Genomic DNA, 19,601 nt, shown 5'->3' with positions numbered 1-19,601 from the left:
GCACCTGTCTGAGTGCACATGTTATAGTGTACAAGGACCCAGGTTCAAGCCCCCAGTCCCCACCTGCAGGAGGAATAGTTTGTGAGTGGTAAAGCAAAAGGACCTGGGTTCAAGCCACTGGCCCCCACTGGCAGGGGGAAGCTTCACAAGCAATGAAGCAGTGCTGCAGGTGTCTTTCTCTCTCTCCCTTTCTATCTCCCCCTACCTTCTTGAGTTTTAGCTATCTCTATCCGACAAATAAAGATAATAACAAAATTTTAAGAAAAAGAAAACTGAAGATAATATCACAGGTGGTGGAACTGTGCTTTGGTCTCCTTCTTTCTTTCTCAATACGATAAAATAAAATTCACAGAGCAGGGGGTGGGGCCCCTGGACAGTAGCAGTGAGTGGAAGGTGGCTTTTATTCTCACAGCCACCTGGGGTGACAATCACCTCCACTCTGAGCAAAGCCACACCTGCTGGCTGGGAGCCATGAACCCCTGATGTACCTACCCCAGTGACCCGGCTTCAGAGGACCCCAAGACCCAATAGGCATTTAGACAGATTTCTTGGACTTGGCTGAGTTCAGGCAGCTTTGAAGAAGCAACTGCATGAGAACCAGGGTTCTGCCTCTTGCTGTTAGAATCTGTTCCAGAGTCTACTGCCATACCATCCTGAACACACCTGATCTCATCTGATCTCAGAAGAATCTGCTCTGGAAAAGTTAGAGGCTCTGATTTCAACAGGAAAGAGGGGGAAAACTCCCTAAAGTAGAAACCTGAGTAGATTTCTTAATGAGCCAGAACTCTCACCTTTGAAATGTCTCTGGCCCACTCTCTCCCCCTCTGCTATGTTTGTTTCTTGTCTCCCTGGCAGCTCCCTGACATTGAGCTCCACACAGTGAGCTATAATAAAGCTCTGTCCCCAGATGCCAGCATCCCTTCTTGCAGAGGCCAAAGCAGGATTAGCACACTGGGCTTGGCTGTAGATGACTGGCTTCAAGGGGCACTCAAGGCAGCAGGCAGTGGCATGCTTGTTTGAGTGCACACGTTACAACACACAAGGTACACAAGGACCTGGATTCAAGACCCTGATCTCCGCCTGCAAGGGGGGAACTTGATGACTGGTGAAGTAGTGCTGCAGGTCTCTCTCTCTCTTTCTCTCTCTCTCTCTCTCTCTCTCTCTCTCTCTCTCTCTCTCTCTCTCCCTTCCCTCTGAATTTCTGTCTAGTCAAAATAAACAAAGTATTAACAATAGAAACGGCAGGACCAGGCAGTTGTGCACCTGGTTAAGTGTACGTATTATAGAGCACAAGGACTCAGGTTCAAGGCCTCTGGTCCCTACCTGCAGAGGGAGAGCTTCACAAGTGGTGAAGTAGGGCTGCAGCTATCTCTCTCTCTCCCCCCCTTTCTATCTCCCCCCTCAATTTCTCTCTGTTGCTATCCAATAATAAATAAAGATGAAAAATAAATAAATACTAAATAAATGGCTGGGGCTGCACAAAACACCAGGCACAAGGACCTGTGTTCAATTCCTCAGTCCCCACATACAGGAGGCATGCTTCAGAAATAGTGAAGCTATACTTCAAATATTTCTCTCTCTTCCCCCTTACCTCTCAGTTTCTCTCTGTCTCTATCCAAAAATAAATAAACTTTTTAAAATAAGTGGTTGTAGGGAGTTTTGCTAGCTATTTTCACATCTGTGGAAGAAAATCATGGGTGGCAGCTCCTAGGTGTGAGGGGCAGAGAGAGCTAGCTGGGCTGACCAGTAACTCCATGATGAAGGAGGCAAATAAAAAAAGAGGAAGGCAAGGAATGGGTGGTGATGCGCCTAATTGAGCACACACGTTACAAAGCACAGATAAGCCGGTTGGTTCAAGCCCCCAGCCCCCAGCTATATGGGAAAAGCTTTGTGAGTGGTGAAGCAGTATTTCAGGTTTCTCTGTCTCTCTATCACCTCCTTCCCTTTCGATTTCTGGCTGTCACTGTCCAATAAATATATAAATCAGAGGAAGGCAAGAGGGCGTTGTTGGTATGCATGAGACCCTTTCTGTTTCATTTGGTTTAAATCCCCCCTGCTTAACACTATTCTATTTACATAACCACTTCATTCTATTTACATAACCACTGTTAACAAGTTCCACCCTCCCTCCAGGGCATTGGTGGTTCAGTGATAGGATTCTCGCCTAATCTGCCCCCTCCTTGTCACACTCTGATTTTTACCAGTCACTTTTCTCTCCACCCTCTCTATGTCACATCCTGTTTCCACCCTACTTGGGAAGTATATATAAAGACAGCATTGTGAGTTTTAGAGTACTGTAACTTGAGTTTAGCTTAGCTCGTCTTAGATTGTGCTGCGTCCTGCATGAATAAAGAGATACTGCGTACAACCCAGCCATGAGTCCCGGGTTGTCTGTTACCCGCCCGTGAAGCCAGCCCGGCGAAAACAACATAACCCATCGAAAACAACAGGGCGTCTCCAGAGTTTGGAGAAGCTGAGGGGCACATGAGGTCACCTGCTGCCAACCTGATCTGGCAGGGATAACCCTGACTCTGATGCAAGTGCTGGGAGACTCAGGCGTGGAGCACCCTACAGGCAGGTGTTAGGTGATGAATCTGACTGATGTATAACTTGGACTCCTGGGGATGCCTATCAGTATCACCTGGGAGTGTCCTAGAGTATCGGCTTCCCACCTGGAAGCCAGCTAGATGTTATGGCATCTCTGGGAGCTTGGGACAGTGTGACTGACATGCTCAGGGGGCTATTCCAGTGCTGATTTTTCATCTGTTAACCTTCTAGAAGGCTAGGTGCCCACCTGAGAGCCTTCTGGAGTTCTAGATGCTTCCCCAGGAGCCTGCCTCATTGCCAGATGCTCTCACAGGAGTCTCTTAGAGTACTAATGAGATGCTAGTACTCCTGACTGCCACAGGGCTGGCTGCCCACCTGGCACCCTGGTGGGATATTAGGTGCTCTCCCAGCAGCCTGTGAGAATGTCAGATGATCACTTGAGAGCCTGTTTGGATTCTAAAGGAGCCAACAGAAATGCAAAAGCCCAGGCCCCACTCCAGACCTCCTGAGTCGGCATCTGACTTTCAACATACCTTTCAGGGCTTCTCTTCATTTTGAAGAGTTTGAGAAGCACTGACCTGGCAGGAGAGAAAAAGCCACCATATATTTTATGCACACATTAGAAAGCCAGGTATGCAGGTGGGGAGCTTCTAGGTGGAACTGAAGGCAAGTCAGAGATCAGGGGACCCTGCCCCTCAGTTAGGCCAATGCCTTTTTTACTGGGTGCCCTGAACTATCCCACATGAAACAGGGAGTCTTCTGAGGACAAACAGAAATTCCATGAGAGTGTACTCAGCTTGTAGCCTCAGCCTCACACTGTCACAGGAGAGGAAACTCCCCCCACCTTCAAAAAAAAAAAAAAAAAGCTGTACTGTATTGTTGTCTGAGTGAGACTGAGCCACCAAGACCCCAGCTCCTCTCCCTGTGGACCCAGAGGCCAGGGCTGCAGGAATGAACAGAGCAGTACAAAGCATCAGGCAGTACTTGGCCACAGTGGGCACAAGGAAGGTTCTGGAAGGCTCCAGAAAGAAGGGGGTGACTCTCAGAAGGGACACAAAGTCCAGAGTTCCTCTCATCTTCATTTAAAGTTTGAGATATTTTGTGGCTAAGTGTTGGGTTTTATAGAGCAGAGAGGGTTTTTTTTTTCTTTCTTTCTTCCTTCCTTTCTTCCTTCTTTCCTTCCTTCCTTCCTTTTTTTTTTTTTTTTTTTTGGTTCTTTGTGAAATCTTAATGGAATGGGTATGCTGGTCTCAGAGCTCCTGGCAGTCTGGCCACTAATCAAAGGCAGGTGTGCAGGGGTTTGCGGCCTGATTGCCACCACATGGAACAGGAAGGAGGGGTAGGGACCAGAGGGAGGTTGCTGTCTGAGTCTGCAGACCAGACATGCAACTGGAAAATGGTTGGGGCTGCCGGTGAAAGTTCATAGCAAAAACTGAGGGTTCAGAGGGCTGAGCCAGAGGGAGTGGGGTAGCCCAGAATGGCTTGTCCATCTGGGAGCATCTGTGTGCCCCCCACCCTCTGCCACCATGATCCACCTGAGCTGTATTCTCCTCCAAGTAGGAGTCTGCTCTGAGAACAGCCAGTGTGGGAAAGCCTTTGGAAATGATCCAGAACTTATTTTCCCAAGGAGATCATAGAGTTTGGTGCCTTAAGCAGAGCCTGAACTTTTCTAAGTTGTTCCAAAAAGAGAACCCGAAACTTGAAGCCAAGTGCTGGCCCCTTCTTCTAACCTGGGGTTTCAGGTTCCAAGCCAGAAGGGATTGAAGATAATCTGAACCTGCAATTTTTAAAGACCACTGTTTTATTTTTAAAGGGGAAAAAAAAGGCTCTTTATAGAATCTCTAGCCTCTGATAAGCCCCAGTCCTTCACACACACACACACACACACACATACACACACACACACACACACACACACACACACACACACAATGGAAGCTCATGAAACCTTTTGAGACTGAAGCCAGGCTCCCATTAGAGTGGGTGTGTGGGAGAGAGACTGGTTCACATGCATGATGGGGTAAAGGTTTCAGAGTGAAAAGGTCCCTTGAGTGCATGAGTGTGTTAAATGCACATCTGTGTGGGAGTATGTGCATGTATGTGAATGGGTGTGACAGAGCGCAAGCATGTACCTGTGTGCACATTCATGAGAGGACAGGAGCCCAAGTCTGCATGCATTAGTGTCCTCTCTCACACAAAGTCCTTCCTCACTGCCTCCTACTGCTGGGACATTATTCCCTTGGAAAAATCAGGATTTTCATAAAGTTTCTTGTGCAGGTAATTCATTGCTACTCCTGTTCCTTCAAGGGCAGTGAAGTCACAGGGTCATGGGATCTTCCTGCTGCTTGCCTGAGCATAAGGGCAAAGGACTAAGTGAGGGCACTGTTGGGATGGGGTGACCTCACCCTTTGCAGTTCAAAGACAGGACAGGACAGGGATGGAGCTGGGCATCCTGGGTGGCTTGGTGCCACCCTTCCCCATGCACCTCTTCTCCCCTCTCCTAGGTCCTGAGTTGTGTCAACCCAGACAATGCCAACAGCTCCGAGATCCCAGTGAAGATCCTCAACTGTGACACAATTACTCAGGTTAAGGAGAAGATTCTAGATGCCATCTTCAAGAACGTTCCCTGTTCCCATCGGCCCAAAGCTGCAGATATGGACCTGGGTAAGTAGGCTGCCCTGCCAAGGAGTTATCCCAAGACTGGTCAAAGCTCCTCCTACCCTCACAGGGCATCAGAAAGACATAGTGGAGAAAGTTGGTCACTAAAGGGTCTCAGGCCCTCTCAAGAAACCATCCTGGTTCTCCTTTACAGCACAAAAAATGAACTTCTGCATTCAGACTCTGTTAGTGGAGTGAGCAGAGATTTGTTAAATGAATGTGAGGAGGTGGGTAGAACTGATAATCTGGAGACCTCCCTTCCCCATGTTGGTATGGGTTTTTCCTTACCCTCTCTCACCCCTTCTTTCCATTTCTTTGTGAGTCGTTCCATTCACATGAGCAGTCCAAATCACTTGTGACTCAGTGATTTGGTTCAGGTGAGGCTGAGTAGGAACCTTTCACTGCTTCCATGGGTCAGTCTCCCATATGACTTTGCTGTCACCTTGGTACCTTCCCCTTGTGATCCATTGCTGCGGTCTGTTCTCCATCTTGGGGGCTGTTTTCACAGCTACCAACTGTAAGGGTGCAAGCATGTTAGGCACCCAGCAACCCAAGGGGCCCTTTCACAGTACCCTCCACCCAGTAGTCTCGGGTAGCACTTTTATGGCCCCAAGGAATCCAGAGGAAGGGACCTTCATGTCACCCAGGAACTCAGATGTACCTTAATACTTCCCGAAGACACTAGGGAAACACATGCATAACCCTTAGGGACACACTGGAGGTGTCTTCATAGGAAGTGGCATAGGAAGCAGTCACACTGCTCTGGGGTCTTTCAGTCACCTAGGGTAGGAGCAGAGGTGCCTGTGTGTAGGATGGGGGTCTGGAGCCTGAGCCTGTGCGGTCTGTGGTCTTGCCACTGCTTTCCCCTCAGGCTCTTCCCTTGTCCTTTGTTGGGTGCCTGTAATTTCTGCTGACTGCCTAAGGCCTGAGGGATCTGGGTCAGTGATGGAGGACAGAGAAAAAGAAGAGAGAGAAATGAGATATGACATCTTCCTGGGGAGCAGGGTGACATCTTATGTGGCTGTTCCACAAATAGATCGAGTAGCCTTACATAAACAAGGGCAGGCTACCCAGAGCATGGGGTCCTTAGACCTAGTTATGCTTTGCTGCAGTGTTTCATAAGATACCACCATAGGGAATTCAACTGGGGACTCCATTCTTGGTGAAGTGAGGCAGTTGGGTATTCCATCTAGATCAATAGCACATGCCTGCGTTTGAGTCCTGGTGTCATCAAGTCTTAGCTGTGTGACATTAGTCTAGTTGCTTGACCTTTCCATGCTTTTGTTTCTTTGCCTGTGAAGTGGAAATGACAGTAACACGTGTCTCATCCTAAGAATAAGATGAGATGATGCATGTGGAAGCCTTTCGAGTGGCCCGTATTACTCCTTCAGCTGGGCCCATAGCACATACTGGCTACATTTATTGCTTTGTTGCTGATCATTAGCCTCGTACTGAAGGAAACTGAATGTGTCTGTTTGTTGATCCTGGGCATGGAAAGAAAGGTGTTAATGTGTCTGAAGGTTCATGGCAACATCGGGGTGGGAGGACCTCCAGATGCCCCCTAATCCTTCCATCTGGTCTCTAAGCTGGTTTTAGCTAAGCCACCAAAGGCATATGGGCATCTATGCTATTTTCTAAAATCCACAGGGAATTTTCCTCTCCTCTCATTTCCTGGCCTCCTCACCTTCCCCCATTCTGATGCCGAAAGACTGGGAACCAGACAGATCAGCTGCTCACCTCACTCTCAGGGCTTTCTTGACCCCATCTCCTCTTGGCTGGAGAGTGGTGAGATGTGTTTGACCCCATGCCTGCAACTAAATGACCAGAGAGAGTGTAGATGAACTAGTGCATTCCTTCACTTTGGGGGTATCCCTGCATGTGCTGATTTGGGCCTAAGGAGGAAAAAAATGTGAAAATCACTTGAAGTAAGGTGTGGGTACTGAGAATACTTGAGTCTTGGTAGAGTATGAATGAGTGTGTCCATATGTGCCCCCGGTCATTGGTCCCTGCTGTTCAAGTGGACATTTGAGCCTGCACCTCAGTGATTCTGCTGTCACAAGCATCCTACATTGGTGACATGAAGGTCTTTCTCAGAGACAGTGGGAGAAAAGATGGTTACTGGGAAGGAAGACCCCCCCCCCCACCACCACATGCTCCCTATCCTCCAGGTAGTTGCAGTGCTCCAGAAGGGGTTATCTGAGCAGAGACAGTTTACTAGGGTAATCAGGTAGCGGGCAGCATTCCAAAGGAGTCATAGTGGGGTCCACCTTGGCCTCTCGGGGTCCCTGTGTGCACAGTGAGTAGAAGGGTAGTTGCCATAGAAGAGCCAGGGAAGAGTCTGCCCAGAGAGCTTCCACACTGGAAGGTGAGTTTAGAAAGCACTCCTGTGGGTGCTAGGCGGTAAGCGCAGGTGGCGCAAAGGACAAGGACCGGCATAAGGATCCCAGTTCGAATCTCCGGCTCCCCACCTACAGGGGAGTTGCTTCACAGCTGGTGAAGCAGGTCTGCAGGGGTCTGTCTTTCTCTCCCCCCTCTCTGTCTTCCCCTCCTCTCTCCATTTCTCTCTGTCCTATCCAACAACAACAACAACATCAATAATAACAAAAATGATAAACAACAAGGGCAACAAAAGGGAAAATAAATATAAAATAATTTTCAAAAAAATAAAAAGAAAACACTCCTGTGTTTTAAGTGCACAGGTGTGTAGGATTGTGCTCTTCTGGCTTTCCAGAAGGGGGACAGCAGGTGACCACATAGCCACCAAAGGTGCTGAGACTCAGAATTGGCACTGGGTTCTGTCCCTTCCTCAGTGGAAAAGGGGCCCGGTGTTTGCGTGAACACATTCTCCCGTTGGTGGACTGAGGAAATATATGTGCAATATTCTTCGGTGCCATGCATCCTCAGGTAGGGGATCTCCACTCTGCATGCTTACTCTCCCAGAGAGAAATGATTCACTACTCCGGGTACTGAAGTTCACCGAACTTTCTCCTCTACCCCATCACAATGCTTTCCCACACATTAAAGAACTTGACCAAATGTACCACCTCCTAGCCCCTGTTAACTTTTATTTTCAGGTAGAAAGAAAAAGACAGAAACAGAGAGACAGAAGGTGAGAGGGAAAGATAGCACAGCGCCTAGGCTTCCTGCAGTATAGTGGTAGCTGGGTTTCAACCTGGGTCATGTGTAGGGCAGTCCTCTGCGCTAACCAGGTGAACTATGTATCTCCATGGGTCCACCCTCATCAGTATTGGATTGTCAGAAAACCATGATGCACTTTGTCATAGGAAAATACTTCATGACTTTTCCAACAGGTGAATATAATTCTCCTCTGAAATTCCCTCAGGAAATATCAGCATAATGTTTGCCTAAATACTGAATATCATGCCCTGGGCAAGCTGACACATACAACTAACCATCCCAGAAGCCAGAGGGAATGACATGGGTCCCACCTGCTCACTGAATGATTATCCAGAAAAGGAGTGAAGTCATGTGGGTGGGGGAGGGGAGTATTTTTGGGCCAGATGAGTGTCTGTGAGCTCTCAAAGCCCAGTGCCAAGGGCCCCGCCCACTGCAATAGGTGAGTCTCTTTGCCAAAGTTATGTCTCTTTCCACCCCCCAGCTCACCCACAGGAATAGAGCATAACTGATCCCCTCCAAGATCAGTAAACTCACAGCAAATATATATGAAGTACTAACATCAGGGCAGCTCTGGCCAGGAAGAGATTTTTGAGTGTGTGTGTGTGTGTGTGTGTGTGTGTGTATGTTTTTAATTGGGGAGATTAATGGTTTATAGTCAACAGTAAATACAGTTGTTGGTACATGTGTAACATTTTTCAGTTTTCTGCAAAACACTCTCACCCCCCACCTAGGTCCTCCTCGACCTTCATGCACCAAGACCTGAACACCCCCCCCCCACATATACACACACTCAGAGTCCTTGACTTTGGTGCAATACACCAAACCCAGTCCAACTTCTGCTTTGTATTTCCTCCTTCCGTTCCGATTCCTCAATTTCTGTCTGTGAGTGTGATCATCCCATATTCAACCTTCTTCTTCTGACTTAACTCACTTAACATGATTCTTTCAAGCTCCGTCCAAGATGAGGTGAAGATAGTGAATTCATCCTTTTTACTCATTGAGTAGTATTCCATTATGTATATATACAATAATTTTCTTAGCCACTCATCTGTTATTGGACACCTCAGTTGCTTCCAGGTTTTGGCTATTACAAATCGTGCTACTACGAACATAGGTGTACACAGATATTTTTGGATGGATCTTGGTGTTTGCTTCCTTAAGATATATCCCCAGGAGAGGAATTGCAGGGTCATAGGGTAGGTTCATTTCTAGCTTCAGGAAGAGTTTCTTAGACTTCACAGTGTTGCCAAAGTCAGCCCACTTTTCCACTTTTCTTCCTGAGCCACTTTGGACTCATAACCTCCCTCCCTTCACTTCCCAGAGGAAAATATCAGCTTGCTTCTGATCTACCACAGGGAGAGACTCTGCAGCCCAGAGAGGCATAGCACCAGAACCCTGGTCACACAGCAGAGCAATGAAGAGAGCAAACAGGTCCTTCCTACTATGAAGTGGTCTCCTAGGTAGACCTTCACCTCCAGAGAGTCTGAGATAGGACTTAAATGCTCAGTAGCTAGAAAGAACTCAGCTATCTTCTCCCTCTTGCCAGTTCAAGTTGTACTGAAAAAAAAAAAACCCGTGTGTGTGTGTGTGTGTGTGTGTGTGTGTGTGTGTGTGTGTTTCAAATAAGCAATTCCTCTATGCAATAAAGGATACACTATCTCCCAAGTGAAATATAAAGAGTTCACAGCAACTGTCTCCAGTTTGCATTTTATGCTGCACCCGATGTGAAAGGCAGATAAAGATAATGGAGTTTTTTCCATCTTTTTAATTTTTTTTCTCCTTTAACCTTTCTCTTTCCCTGGAAGGTGGACATGTAACAGATCAGGCTGGGAATGTGTCTGTCCTTTGTGCTCTGAGCCTGGAGCAGGGAATGAGGCTGCAGCAGAGGTCTGAGCTGGATGTCCACTTGGGGCACTGCATGCAGATGTCAGGGTCACCTTGCTTGGTCCAGCACCCAGCACCTGCCTTGTTAACTCCTCCATGTCCCAGCATATGCCAGAGGGATATTAGCTCCTTTGTGTTCCATGCTCAAGACTAGCTTCTGAATTCTAGCCTCTGCCATAAACCAAGTTGCTGAGTGTGGAGACAGGAGAAGCTATGGCTGGCCTAACAGGCAGATCCACAGAAGGCAGGACAGTGGGCCACAGGACATGGGGGTGCAGTTAGCTCTATAGCTACACAGAAAGAGCCCAAAGGGGAAGAGCAGGGATATCAGACCTTGTCAGGAGCACAGAGCTGAGCCTTCTTTGCCTCCCTGGCTGGAAGGGCTGGGGCGGGGAAGCCTGACCACTTCCCTGTAGTCCTGAAGGTCAGGGGCTGCCCCTACTAGCCTCCATCATGCTAAGCTTTTATCACCAGGACGTTGGGGAAGAGAATAGAGAATTGGCCCATTTACCTTTCTGGATCTTTCAGGGGAACAGAGCATGTAACACTTTTTCCATTCCTTCCTTCCTTCTTTCCTTCCTTCCTTCCTTCCTTCCTTCCTTCCTTCCTTCCTTCCTTCCTTCCTTTTTATTGCCACCAGGGTTATCACTGGGGCTCAGTGCCTGTTTTGTGAATCTTCTATTCTTTCTTAGGGATTGTGTTATTCTTTTTTTACTTTTTCTTTTATCTGATAAAACAGAGAGAATTTGAGGGTGGTAGGGAGAGAGAGAGAAAGAGAAATACCTCCAGTACTGTTTCACTGCTTGCGAAGCTCCCCCCTGCAGGTGGGGCCCAGGGCTTGAAGGCCAGTCTTTGTTCATGTAACATGTGAGCTCAGCCAATTGCACCATCACCCAGGCCCCACATGTAACACTGTTTTTCTTGCATAAAAGATCACAAAAATAACAGGCTTACAGAAGTCAGAACTCCTACCTTCTGCTCCCCCCAAACAACCTTGATCCATATGCCCAGTGAGGGAGAAGTGATAGCATGAAGATAAGAGGGCTCTGAACTCCAGCTCCATCAGCACCCAGAGAGAAAGAAGGAAAAGGAGAGGGACATATGGAGGTGGTGATGTTGTCATGAGTAGCTTGGAGGAGAGGATTGGATAAGAAAAAAAAAAAAGGCAACTATGTATAAATGTAGACAGATAGTTGTAGAGATGATCGTTGGTCCATGTCTACAACTTCGAGGGAACTGTGGTGGCTTAGTGGGGAGACTGAAGATTCAGACCCTAGTGGTGAGAATGGAGTGAATTTATAACCCTGTTCACATGGAATTTTTTTTAAAGATTTTATATATTTATGAGAAATATAGAAGGAGAGAGAAAGAACCAGACATCACTCTGGCACATATGCTGCTGGGGATCAAACTTGGGACCTCATGCTTGAGAGTCCAAAGCTTTATCACCTGTGCCACCTCCTGGACCACAATATGTAATTTTGTAAATCAATATTAAATCACTTAAAAGAAAAAAAGAATAACAGTCTGAAATGGTCTAAAAGCAAAGCTAGAGCTAAGTGCTCTCCCCACCCCAGTCCACCTCCAGTTTATATCATCCTTGTCTAAAAAGCTCCGCCAGGAAGCAGGCATGAAGGCCCGATCTGCACAAGTGACTATGTAAAAGGGCAGATCCCCCTTGGGGGCCAAGGGGATCTGCCACTGGACACCTGAGAGTCAGAGAAATCGAAGGTTGAGGTGGAGAGGAGGCGGCTGCTACCAGAATTACAGTGTGGCTGCAGCTGGGCACACCAGCCCACCACTACTGGTCCCCCAAAAGGCAGGGTCTGTCTTCCACATCGCTGTACTCCGATGACCTCATTTAGCACTATAATCAGTGACCCTGGTGCTGATGTCGGGGTCTGTCACCCTAATTCACTTCATTAATTTCGAAAAAGGCATTTGGACCCTAGAGGCATCTCAACTTCTCCAAAGGCCAGTAGGATCTGTAATTTTTTTTTCTTTTATTCGAGCTACAGACAAGCTCACAAAACAGGAAGGAATTTGTGTTCTCTGTGCCAGAAATGCGGCAAGTGGTGTAATCACAATTCATCCCTGATGGGAGAGGAAATTGTTTCTGTGGGCCAGGGGGAAAAATCTACAGCGAGGTCAGGCCCGGCCTGTCAGGCAGCTGCCCCAGCACAAAACTGCTTGCAAAGGCTCAGGGTTGTCACGAGTCTGTGGAGTTCAGGGCTGGACCTGGCTGCCTGGCTGCAACATACATAACCTTTAAATTGTAGCATATTTATTATCATTATTACTATTATTATAAATTTGCCTCTAGTCACTGGGGCTCAGTGCTGGCACTACAATATCCACCACTCCTGGCAGCTGTTTTTTTCTTTCTTGTTCAGTAATACAGAGAAATTGAGAGGGGAGGAGGACACAGAGAGGGAGAAAGAAATTAGACACCTTCAGACTTGGTTTACAGCTTGTGAAGCATTCCCCCTGCAGGTAGGGAGCCAGGGGCTTGAACCTGGGTCCTTGCAAAGATCCTTGTGCTTGTACTATGTGCTCTTAACTAGGTGTGCCACCACCCAACCCCCATAACATTTAAAGTTTAAAGGCCAGTCTTTTTTTTCTCTTCTTCTTCTGGTATGGGGGTGCAGACCTGTGCATGTATCCATGTTCCTGCACCAGAGCTGCTATGCATGCTTCCTGTGACCTCCACACACATACATATGGAGGTTGGAATGTGCACTTCTCCTGCACGTGCTTCACACCATGTGAGGCAGGGTTGACGTGGGGAGGGGGGCAGCTCATGAGAAGCAGCAGCCTCTGTCCCCATGTGGAAGCCATTTTCCAGCTTGAGTGTTGTAGGAACACGCCCGGGAGAAGTAGGGCTGTAAGTATATACCTGAAGGACCTGGCAACCAGGTATTAGACAGGTAGTCAAAAGGTGATTGTCCATATGTAATTTGAGAGGACAGGGCAGGTCTGAGACTGGAAGCTGAGTTTGGATGGTGGTCTCTGCAGGCACTTTCCCCCAAGCCTTTCTGCCAGGGGTGGCCCACTTGCCAGTTCTGGGGTTCCTGGAACAGGAACAGGATGCCAAGAGACTGAGCCTGCTGCAGTCTCTTTCTTGTTGGCTTCGAGATCTTTCAGTCAAGCATATGGGTATGTGTGTAGCTGAGATGACCTCACCTGCCCCCCAGTCATTCATTCAGCCACCACTAACTAAGCATCTGCTTCTTGCGGGTATGGTTGCTCATAGAGAACAGGGGGCAGCGAAGGGCAGGTCCCATAGTTTGTAGGAATGAGACATGGAATCAGGACCCTCTGCACAGAGAGCTCCTGCCTTTTTCTTTCTCTCACTCCCCACTTTCTCTCCTCCTCCCGGAGCATCTGCTGTCACTCATCTGTTTCTGGATGTACCTTACAGATGATATGTGCAGAAGTCCATACAATGGGGCTCAGGATCCCCAAGAAATGGGTCTCAGGAAACCCTCTGAGCTCCACTGATCTCTCCACAGAGTGGCGACAAGGAAGTGGGGCCAGGATGATACTGCAGGATGAAGACATCACCACCAAGATTGAGAATGACTGGAAGAGACTCAACACCTTGGCTCATTACCAGGTGAGGCTCACGTGGAAGAGGGGAGGGGCTTCTGAGAGGGCAGCTAGCTTCCCTGGACATCTGAGTCCTGAATAAGAGAGTCTCCACTCCGGGGAGGCTGGACACATCATGGTCTCTTAGTGCCCCAGGGAAAACTGATGTCCCCCTGCCAGGAAAGCCTGCCCTGTTTGGAGAAAGGATGCTGATGACTGGGCTTCCTGTAGGCAGAGTTCCCAGGAACTGTGGTCAGAGATCCCAAGAAAAGACTCTTAAGACTGGGTGCTGTCAGGGCCAGGTGGTGGTGCACCTGGTTGAGCACACATGTTACAGTGTGCAAGACCCAGGTTCGAGCCTCCTTTCCCCACCTGCAGGGGAAAAGATTTGTGAGTGATGAAGCAGGGCTGCATATGTCTCTCTGTCTCTCTTCCTCTCTATCACTCCCTTCCCTCTAGATTTCTGGCCATCTCTGTCTAATAAATAAAGATGATAAAAAAATTAGAAAAAAAAAAAGACTGGGTGGTGTCCAGGGAACCATCAGGCTAGAAGGTACTAGTAAGGACCACTTGTCAGAGGCCTTCCAAGAGTGAGTGACATGAGAATAGTATTCCATGTTTGGATCTATCTTAATCTGTAGGAGAGTCAACAGCCTTCCAATTCTCCTGGTTCTCAGTGAAGGCACAATCATCCTTTTCATTTTAAATAAGAAGCTTCTGGTTTATCAGACTGCACATATTTCATAGTTGTTGGCAGTAGAAGTTACCACACCATACCCACCACCAAAGTGCCCATACCCCTCCAGTCCTTAATCCCCGTTTGGTGGCCTTGGTTCTTCCACCAGAGTCTAAGGGTTTGGCTGTGCTTGACTTTGTCAGTTACCTTGCTCTGGTTCTTTATAGTTAGATCATCTGACCTTTGTCTTTCTCTTTCTGACTTAATTCTCTTAGCACAGTTCTGCTGTGGCAGGAAGCAGGTGCATATTTCCTGACAGCAGAGCAGTAGTCGTGTTTTATGGCGTGTGTATACAACAGGACTTCCTTATCCACTCACGTGTCCTTGGGCACTTGGTTGTTTTCATTATCATGGTTATTATCAGTAGCATCCCAGTGAACACAGGTGTGCATCTGTCTTTTCGACTTCACAGCTTTTTGTATTTTGCAGATACTTTGGAGTGGAATTGCAGGATTGTATGTTAGATCCACTTTTAGTATTTTGAACACCTTTATACTATTTTCCATAGGGGCTAGACCTATGTAAATTTCCACCCACAGTGTTCAGGGGTGACTGTTAATCCCACACCTTCTACACAGCACTTGTTGTGCCTAATCGTTTTGATATAGTTTTTCCCCCCACCAGTGTTATTGCTGAGGATTGCCTCACACCATCAGTCCTGATGACCACTGTTTCCTTTTGCCTCCCTCCCTCCCTCTCTCCCTTCCTTCCTTCCTTCCTTCTTTCCTTCCTTTCTTCTTTCCTTCCTTCTTTTTGCTATTCTTCTTTGATTGAGGTGACAGACACACACACACAGAGTGAGAGAGAGAGAGAGAGACAGAGACAGAGAAAGACAGACATAGAGAGAGAGAAAGAGAGAACAGAGACACCTTAAGTACTCTCCACTGTTTATGAAGCTTTCCTCTTTCAGGTAGTCTTGGAGCTTGAGCCTGGGTCCTTGAGTATGATAATATGTACTCTCTGCTGGCTGTGTCATCACCCGGCCCTAATATAGGCCACTATTATTTTCTAATTCTAGACATATATATTAATATCTTTTTATTTTGCTGAAAGGAAGTTCAGAGAGAAAGATAGGGAAAGAAAGAGAGACCCGAGCACTGCTCAGCTGGGGATTGAACCTAAAACCTCAAGTCTTCAGGCATGAAAGTCTTTTTGCATAACCATTAGGCTATCTCTCCAACTTTCTCTCTACTTTTTTTTATTACCAGCAGGTAATTTATTATTTCACATAAAATAAAAATAATTTTCTCTCTGTATATTTTTTTTCCACTGGGGCTTTATGCCTGCATGACAAATGTACTGTTCCCAGTGGCCATTTTTCCCTTATCTTTCTTTTGATAGAGACAGAGGAAAGAGCAAGAAAGAGAGACATCTGCAGCACTACTCAAATGCTTATGAAGCTTCTTCCCCCGTGCCCCCCCCAAAGCTAGGGGCCGGGGTCTTGAACCTGTGTTCTCACTCTCAGTAGTGTGAGTGCTCTACCAGGTGTGCTATTCTCATCGCTGTGAGGTGACATATTATTGATTGCCCCCCATGAGTCAGCCTCATCGTGACTTGTCCGTGTTCTCGAGTGGCAGAGTTTCTGTACCTTTTCCTGCAGGTGCCGGATGGTTCTGTGGTGGCTTTGGTGTCGAAGCAAGTGACAGCCTACAATGTAGTGAACAATTCCACAGTGTCCAGGACCTCAGCCAGTAAATATGGTGAGTGCATGGGATGGCCCGGGAGGGGAAGTGGGAACAGTAATGCTATTATGGGAGCATGGCTGGCAGACAGCAGACCCCCTGGAAGGGGAGGATATGTGTGTAGGGTTACCTGCCATCAGAGAGGAGAGAAGTTCAGGGGAGAAGACCTCTGGTTCAGGAGCAGGACTTTGGTCCTGAGAACAAGGAGAAAATCTAACCTTCAGGGGCACCTCACAGGCTGGAAGACAGACTTGTCAGAGCCATTATTCCCCATAATTCTCACAGCCATCTTATGAATTCAATAATTATTATTTCCCCTTATTATGCAAATTAGCAAATTATAACTCAGATGCTAAACAACATATAAAGGTCACACCGATTTGAAGTGCATGAGGGGAGGGGCCAGTCCCTAGCTTATTAAGTTATTTTTTATTATTTATTTTCACTTTCTTTCTTTTTTTTTCATTCCTTTCAGTTTCTGCCAGGGTTCTTTCTGGGGTCCAGTGTCTTCACACTGAACCCACTACTCTCAGCAGCCTTTTTTTACTTCCCTTTTTTCTTTTTCCTTTTATTGCTTTTCCCTTCCTTCCTTCTTTCCTTCCTTCCTTCTTGCATTCCTTCCTTCCTCTATTCTGCTCTCTCTCTCTCTCTCACACACACACACACTCATTCTTTCTTCTTTCCTTTCTTGGATTAGACAGAGACTGAAAGGGAAGAAGGAAATAGAAAGGAAGAGGGACACCTGTAGGACACTGTCCAAGTGAGCTATTTTGCCCACTCACAGTCTTCCTATAGACATGGCAGTGACTGAAAAGACTTCCAGACAGCTATCGGAAACAGTGAAATGACTATGCCAGGGACTCGTTCTGCTTCATGAGTGGTATAGCAAGTCTACAGGTGTCTATCTTACTCTCTCCCTCCCTCTCTTTAGTTAAACTATTTCACATATTGATTTATTTATTTTGGAAGTAAATGAAGAGAACTTGAGAGAGAAGTAGGAGGTAAAGAAGAAGAGGAAGAGACCCCCCCTAAAATACTAGTACACCTCTCATGAAGCTTCCCCCTGCAGGTAGTGACTGGGGGGGGGGGGCTTGAACCCATCTCTCTCTCTCTCACTCTCTCTCCCCCCCCCTCAGTTTTTCTTTGTTCAGTCAAATAAAATAGGAAAATAAAAAGACAGGGAGGGGGTATTGGGAATCGCCACAAGGAGCAGCAGATTCATAGTGCTAACATGGAGTCCCAGTGATAACCCTGGTGAAAATAAATAAATAAACAAAAAAAATGAAAAGTGAAGGCTTGGAAAGAGGCAGGAAGGGGAAGGAAGGGGAGATAGAATAGTCATGGAGATTCCTGGAAGGACTAGGAACAGCACTGGACTCAACCAAGGCAGGATGACAGCATGAGGCATAGATGGGAAGGATCTGATGGCAGGCTGCCTGGGCTGGGCTGCGGGGCATGTGCGGTATGTGGCGTTGTCATGCCACACATGTGGCTCGTTACATCGGCAGAGAACATGATCCGGTACACGGGCAGCCCTGACAGCCTCCGCTCACGCACACCCATGATCACCCCTGACCTGGAGAGTGGGGTGAAGCTGTGGCACCTGGTGAAGAATCATGAGCATGGGGACCAGAAAGAGGGTGATCGGGGGAGCAAGATGGTGTCCGAAATCTACCTGACCAGACTCCTCGCCACGAAGGTATTTATTGGGTGTGATGCGGGGCACAGGTGGAAAGGGGCTTCCCTAACCCTCTGAGATGCCTGGGCAGGAAGAACTCCTAACGTGTGTGGTTGTGCTTTCTATTAACCACAGATGACAGACACTGCAAATCAGTCCCCACACTCAGACTCTTTCGCAACCCCAGTCTCCAAGGCAAACGTCGTCGGTATACAGTCTGAAGTTTTGTCCCCCTTTGTCCTCTGTTCTCTTTCTTAAATATAAAGAGAGCAGCAGGTCTGTCGGGTCATGTTCTGATGCAGGGCCTAATGAGAGATGGCTTCCTCCCCTCGGGTGTCATACACCATGCCTTCTGATGGAGACTGGGTCTTCCTCCATGACTTCTGGGGTGCTGACTGGTTCTATTTGTGGGCAGCTCATGTGTCTGCAGTGCCTTGGCCTCCCCAGGCTGCCTCCCTGGCTCCCTGTTTTGGCTCCCTGCAGAGCTGCACCAGTAATCATTCATTAGCAGTGTGACTAATGTCCCAGCACATCCAGCAGATTGTGTTTGTCTGCTCGGACCCAGCAAGCTGAGTTGTTCATTAGCATTTGGGAAAAAGTGCTAAAATAACACCGCCAAAGGGTGTGAAACTGCAGTGTGTGCAGTTGGCAGAGGAAGGCTCACGTGGGGCCAGTCATCAGTATGAGATCTCTTTGCCACATACAGAGGAGATGTCACTCTGAGAGAGGCAGGCAAGAAGGGAGGGAAAGGTTGAATATATGCATTACCTGAGATCACCCCAACCGGCTGGCCAAGCCCTGCTCTCCCCCCACTTCCCCTTCTGCTGCTTAGTGAGCCTGGCAGACTCTAAACCCACTCTTAAGTGTCTGAGGGACTATGTCTGAACTCACCCCGCATCACCAGGGCACGCTGCAGAAGTTCGTGGATGACCTGTTTGAAACCATCTTCAGCACGGCGCACCGAGGCTCCGCCCTGCCCCTAGCCATCAAGTACATGTTTGACTTCCTGGATGAGCAGGCTGACAAACACGGCATCCATGACCCGCATGTGCGTCACACCTGGAAGAGCAACTGGTGAGTGGGGGACAGGGGACACACTAGGAAGGGCCACCTCTGCTCCCCAGGGGCCCTGACTGTTGTTCCGTACCCACACCACGCCCGGCTAGCTCAGTCGGTAGAGCATGAGACTCTTAATCTCAGGGTCGTGGGTTCGTGCCCCACGTTGGGCGCCAGATGTTGTTGAGGTGGTCTGGTGTCGGGCTGCACCGCGGAGAAGAGAGCGGACGTCCAGAGCAAAGGGGTACACAGATCTTGATTATAGGATGGGGGGGGGAGGTTTGGTTCAGACCACGTGGAGCCAGCCAGCAATGGCCGACCACGGGGGGAGAGCAGGGAGCGAGACCTCAGAGAGGGAGAGCCGAGAGCCCAGAGAGAGAGAGGGGAGGGGTGAGGGGGCTTTTTATTGGGCGACAACCAGGGGTGATGTGTAGGGCCAGGATTGGTTGAAAGGGGGCACTCTAGGATTTAGCGGGGCATAGAAAAACCTGGGGGCAGAGACTGCATCAGAATAAGTCCTCAGCAACATCTGACCACCTTCATCATCTGGATGTAGCTCACTTGGGCACACCTAGACTCCTCTTGTAGGCTCACTTCACTTTGTCAAGTCCTCCCAGCCATCTCACCTCTCCAT

General features: G+C 48.1%; 1 protein-coding gene and 1 non-coding gene across 2 annotated transcripts in view; both read left to right on the top strand.

The window, feature by feature from the left end:
- The first annotated feature begins 4,073 nt into the window (after nucleotides 1–4,073).
- The window catches only part of LOC132539727 (plexin-A4-like), a 41,781-nt gene continuing 26,253 nt past the window's right edge, over nucleotides 4,074–19,601 (top strand). The window contains exons 1-6 of the mRNA XM_060195665.1: nucleotides 4,074–4,103; nucleotides 5,052–5,211; nucleotides 13,740–13,843; nucleotides 16,152–16,251; nucleotides 17,742–17,932; nucleotides 18,816–18,985. Coding sequence (XP_060051648.1) covers nucleotides 4,074–4,103; nucleotides 5,052–5,211; nucleotides 13,740–13,843; nucleotides 16,152–16,251; nucleotides 17,742–17,932; nucleotides 18,816–18,985 — 755 coding nt within the window. The remainder of the gene's footprint in view (nucleotides 4,104–5,051; nucleotides 5,212–13,739; nucleotides 13,844–16,151; nucleotides 16,252–17,741; nucleotides 17,933–18,815; nucleotides 18,986–19,601) is intronic.
- TRNAK-CUU (transfer RNA lysine (anticodon CUU)) lies at nucleotides 19,068–19,140 on the top strand. The gene has a single exon. It is a non-coding gene; the product is annotated as a tRNA-Lys (tRNA).

Source organism: Erinaceus europaeus, chromosome 8, assembly GCF_950295315.1.
Source record: "Erinaceus europaeus chromosome 8, mEriEur2.1, whole genome shotgun sequence".
Classification (NCBI taxonomy): Eukaryota; Metazoa; Chordata; class Mammalia; order Eulipotyphla; family Erinaceidae; genus Erinaceus; species Erinaceus europaeus.
This window is presented reverse-complemented; position numbering and strand designations above follow the sequence as displayed.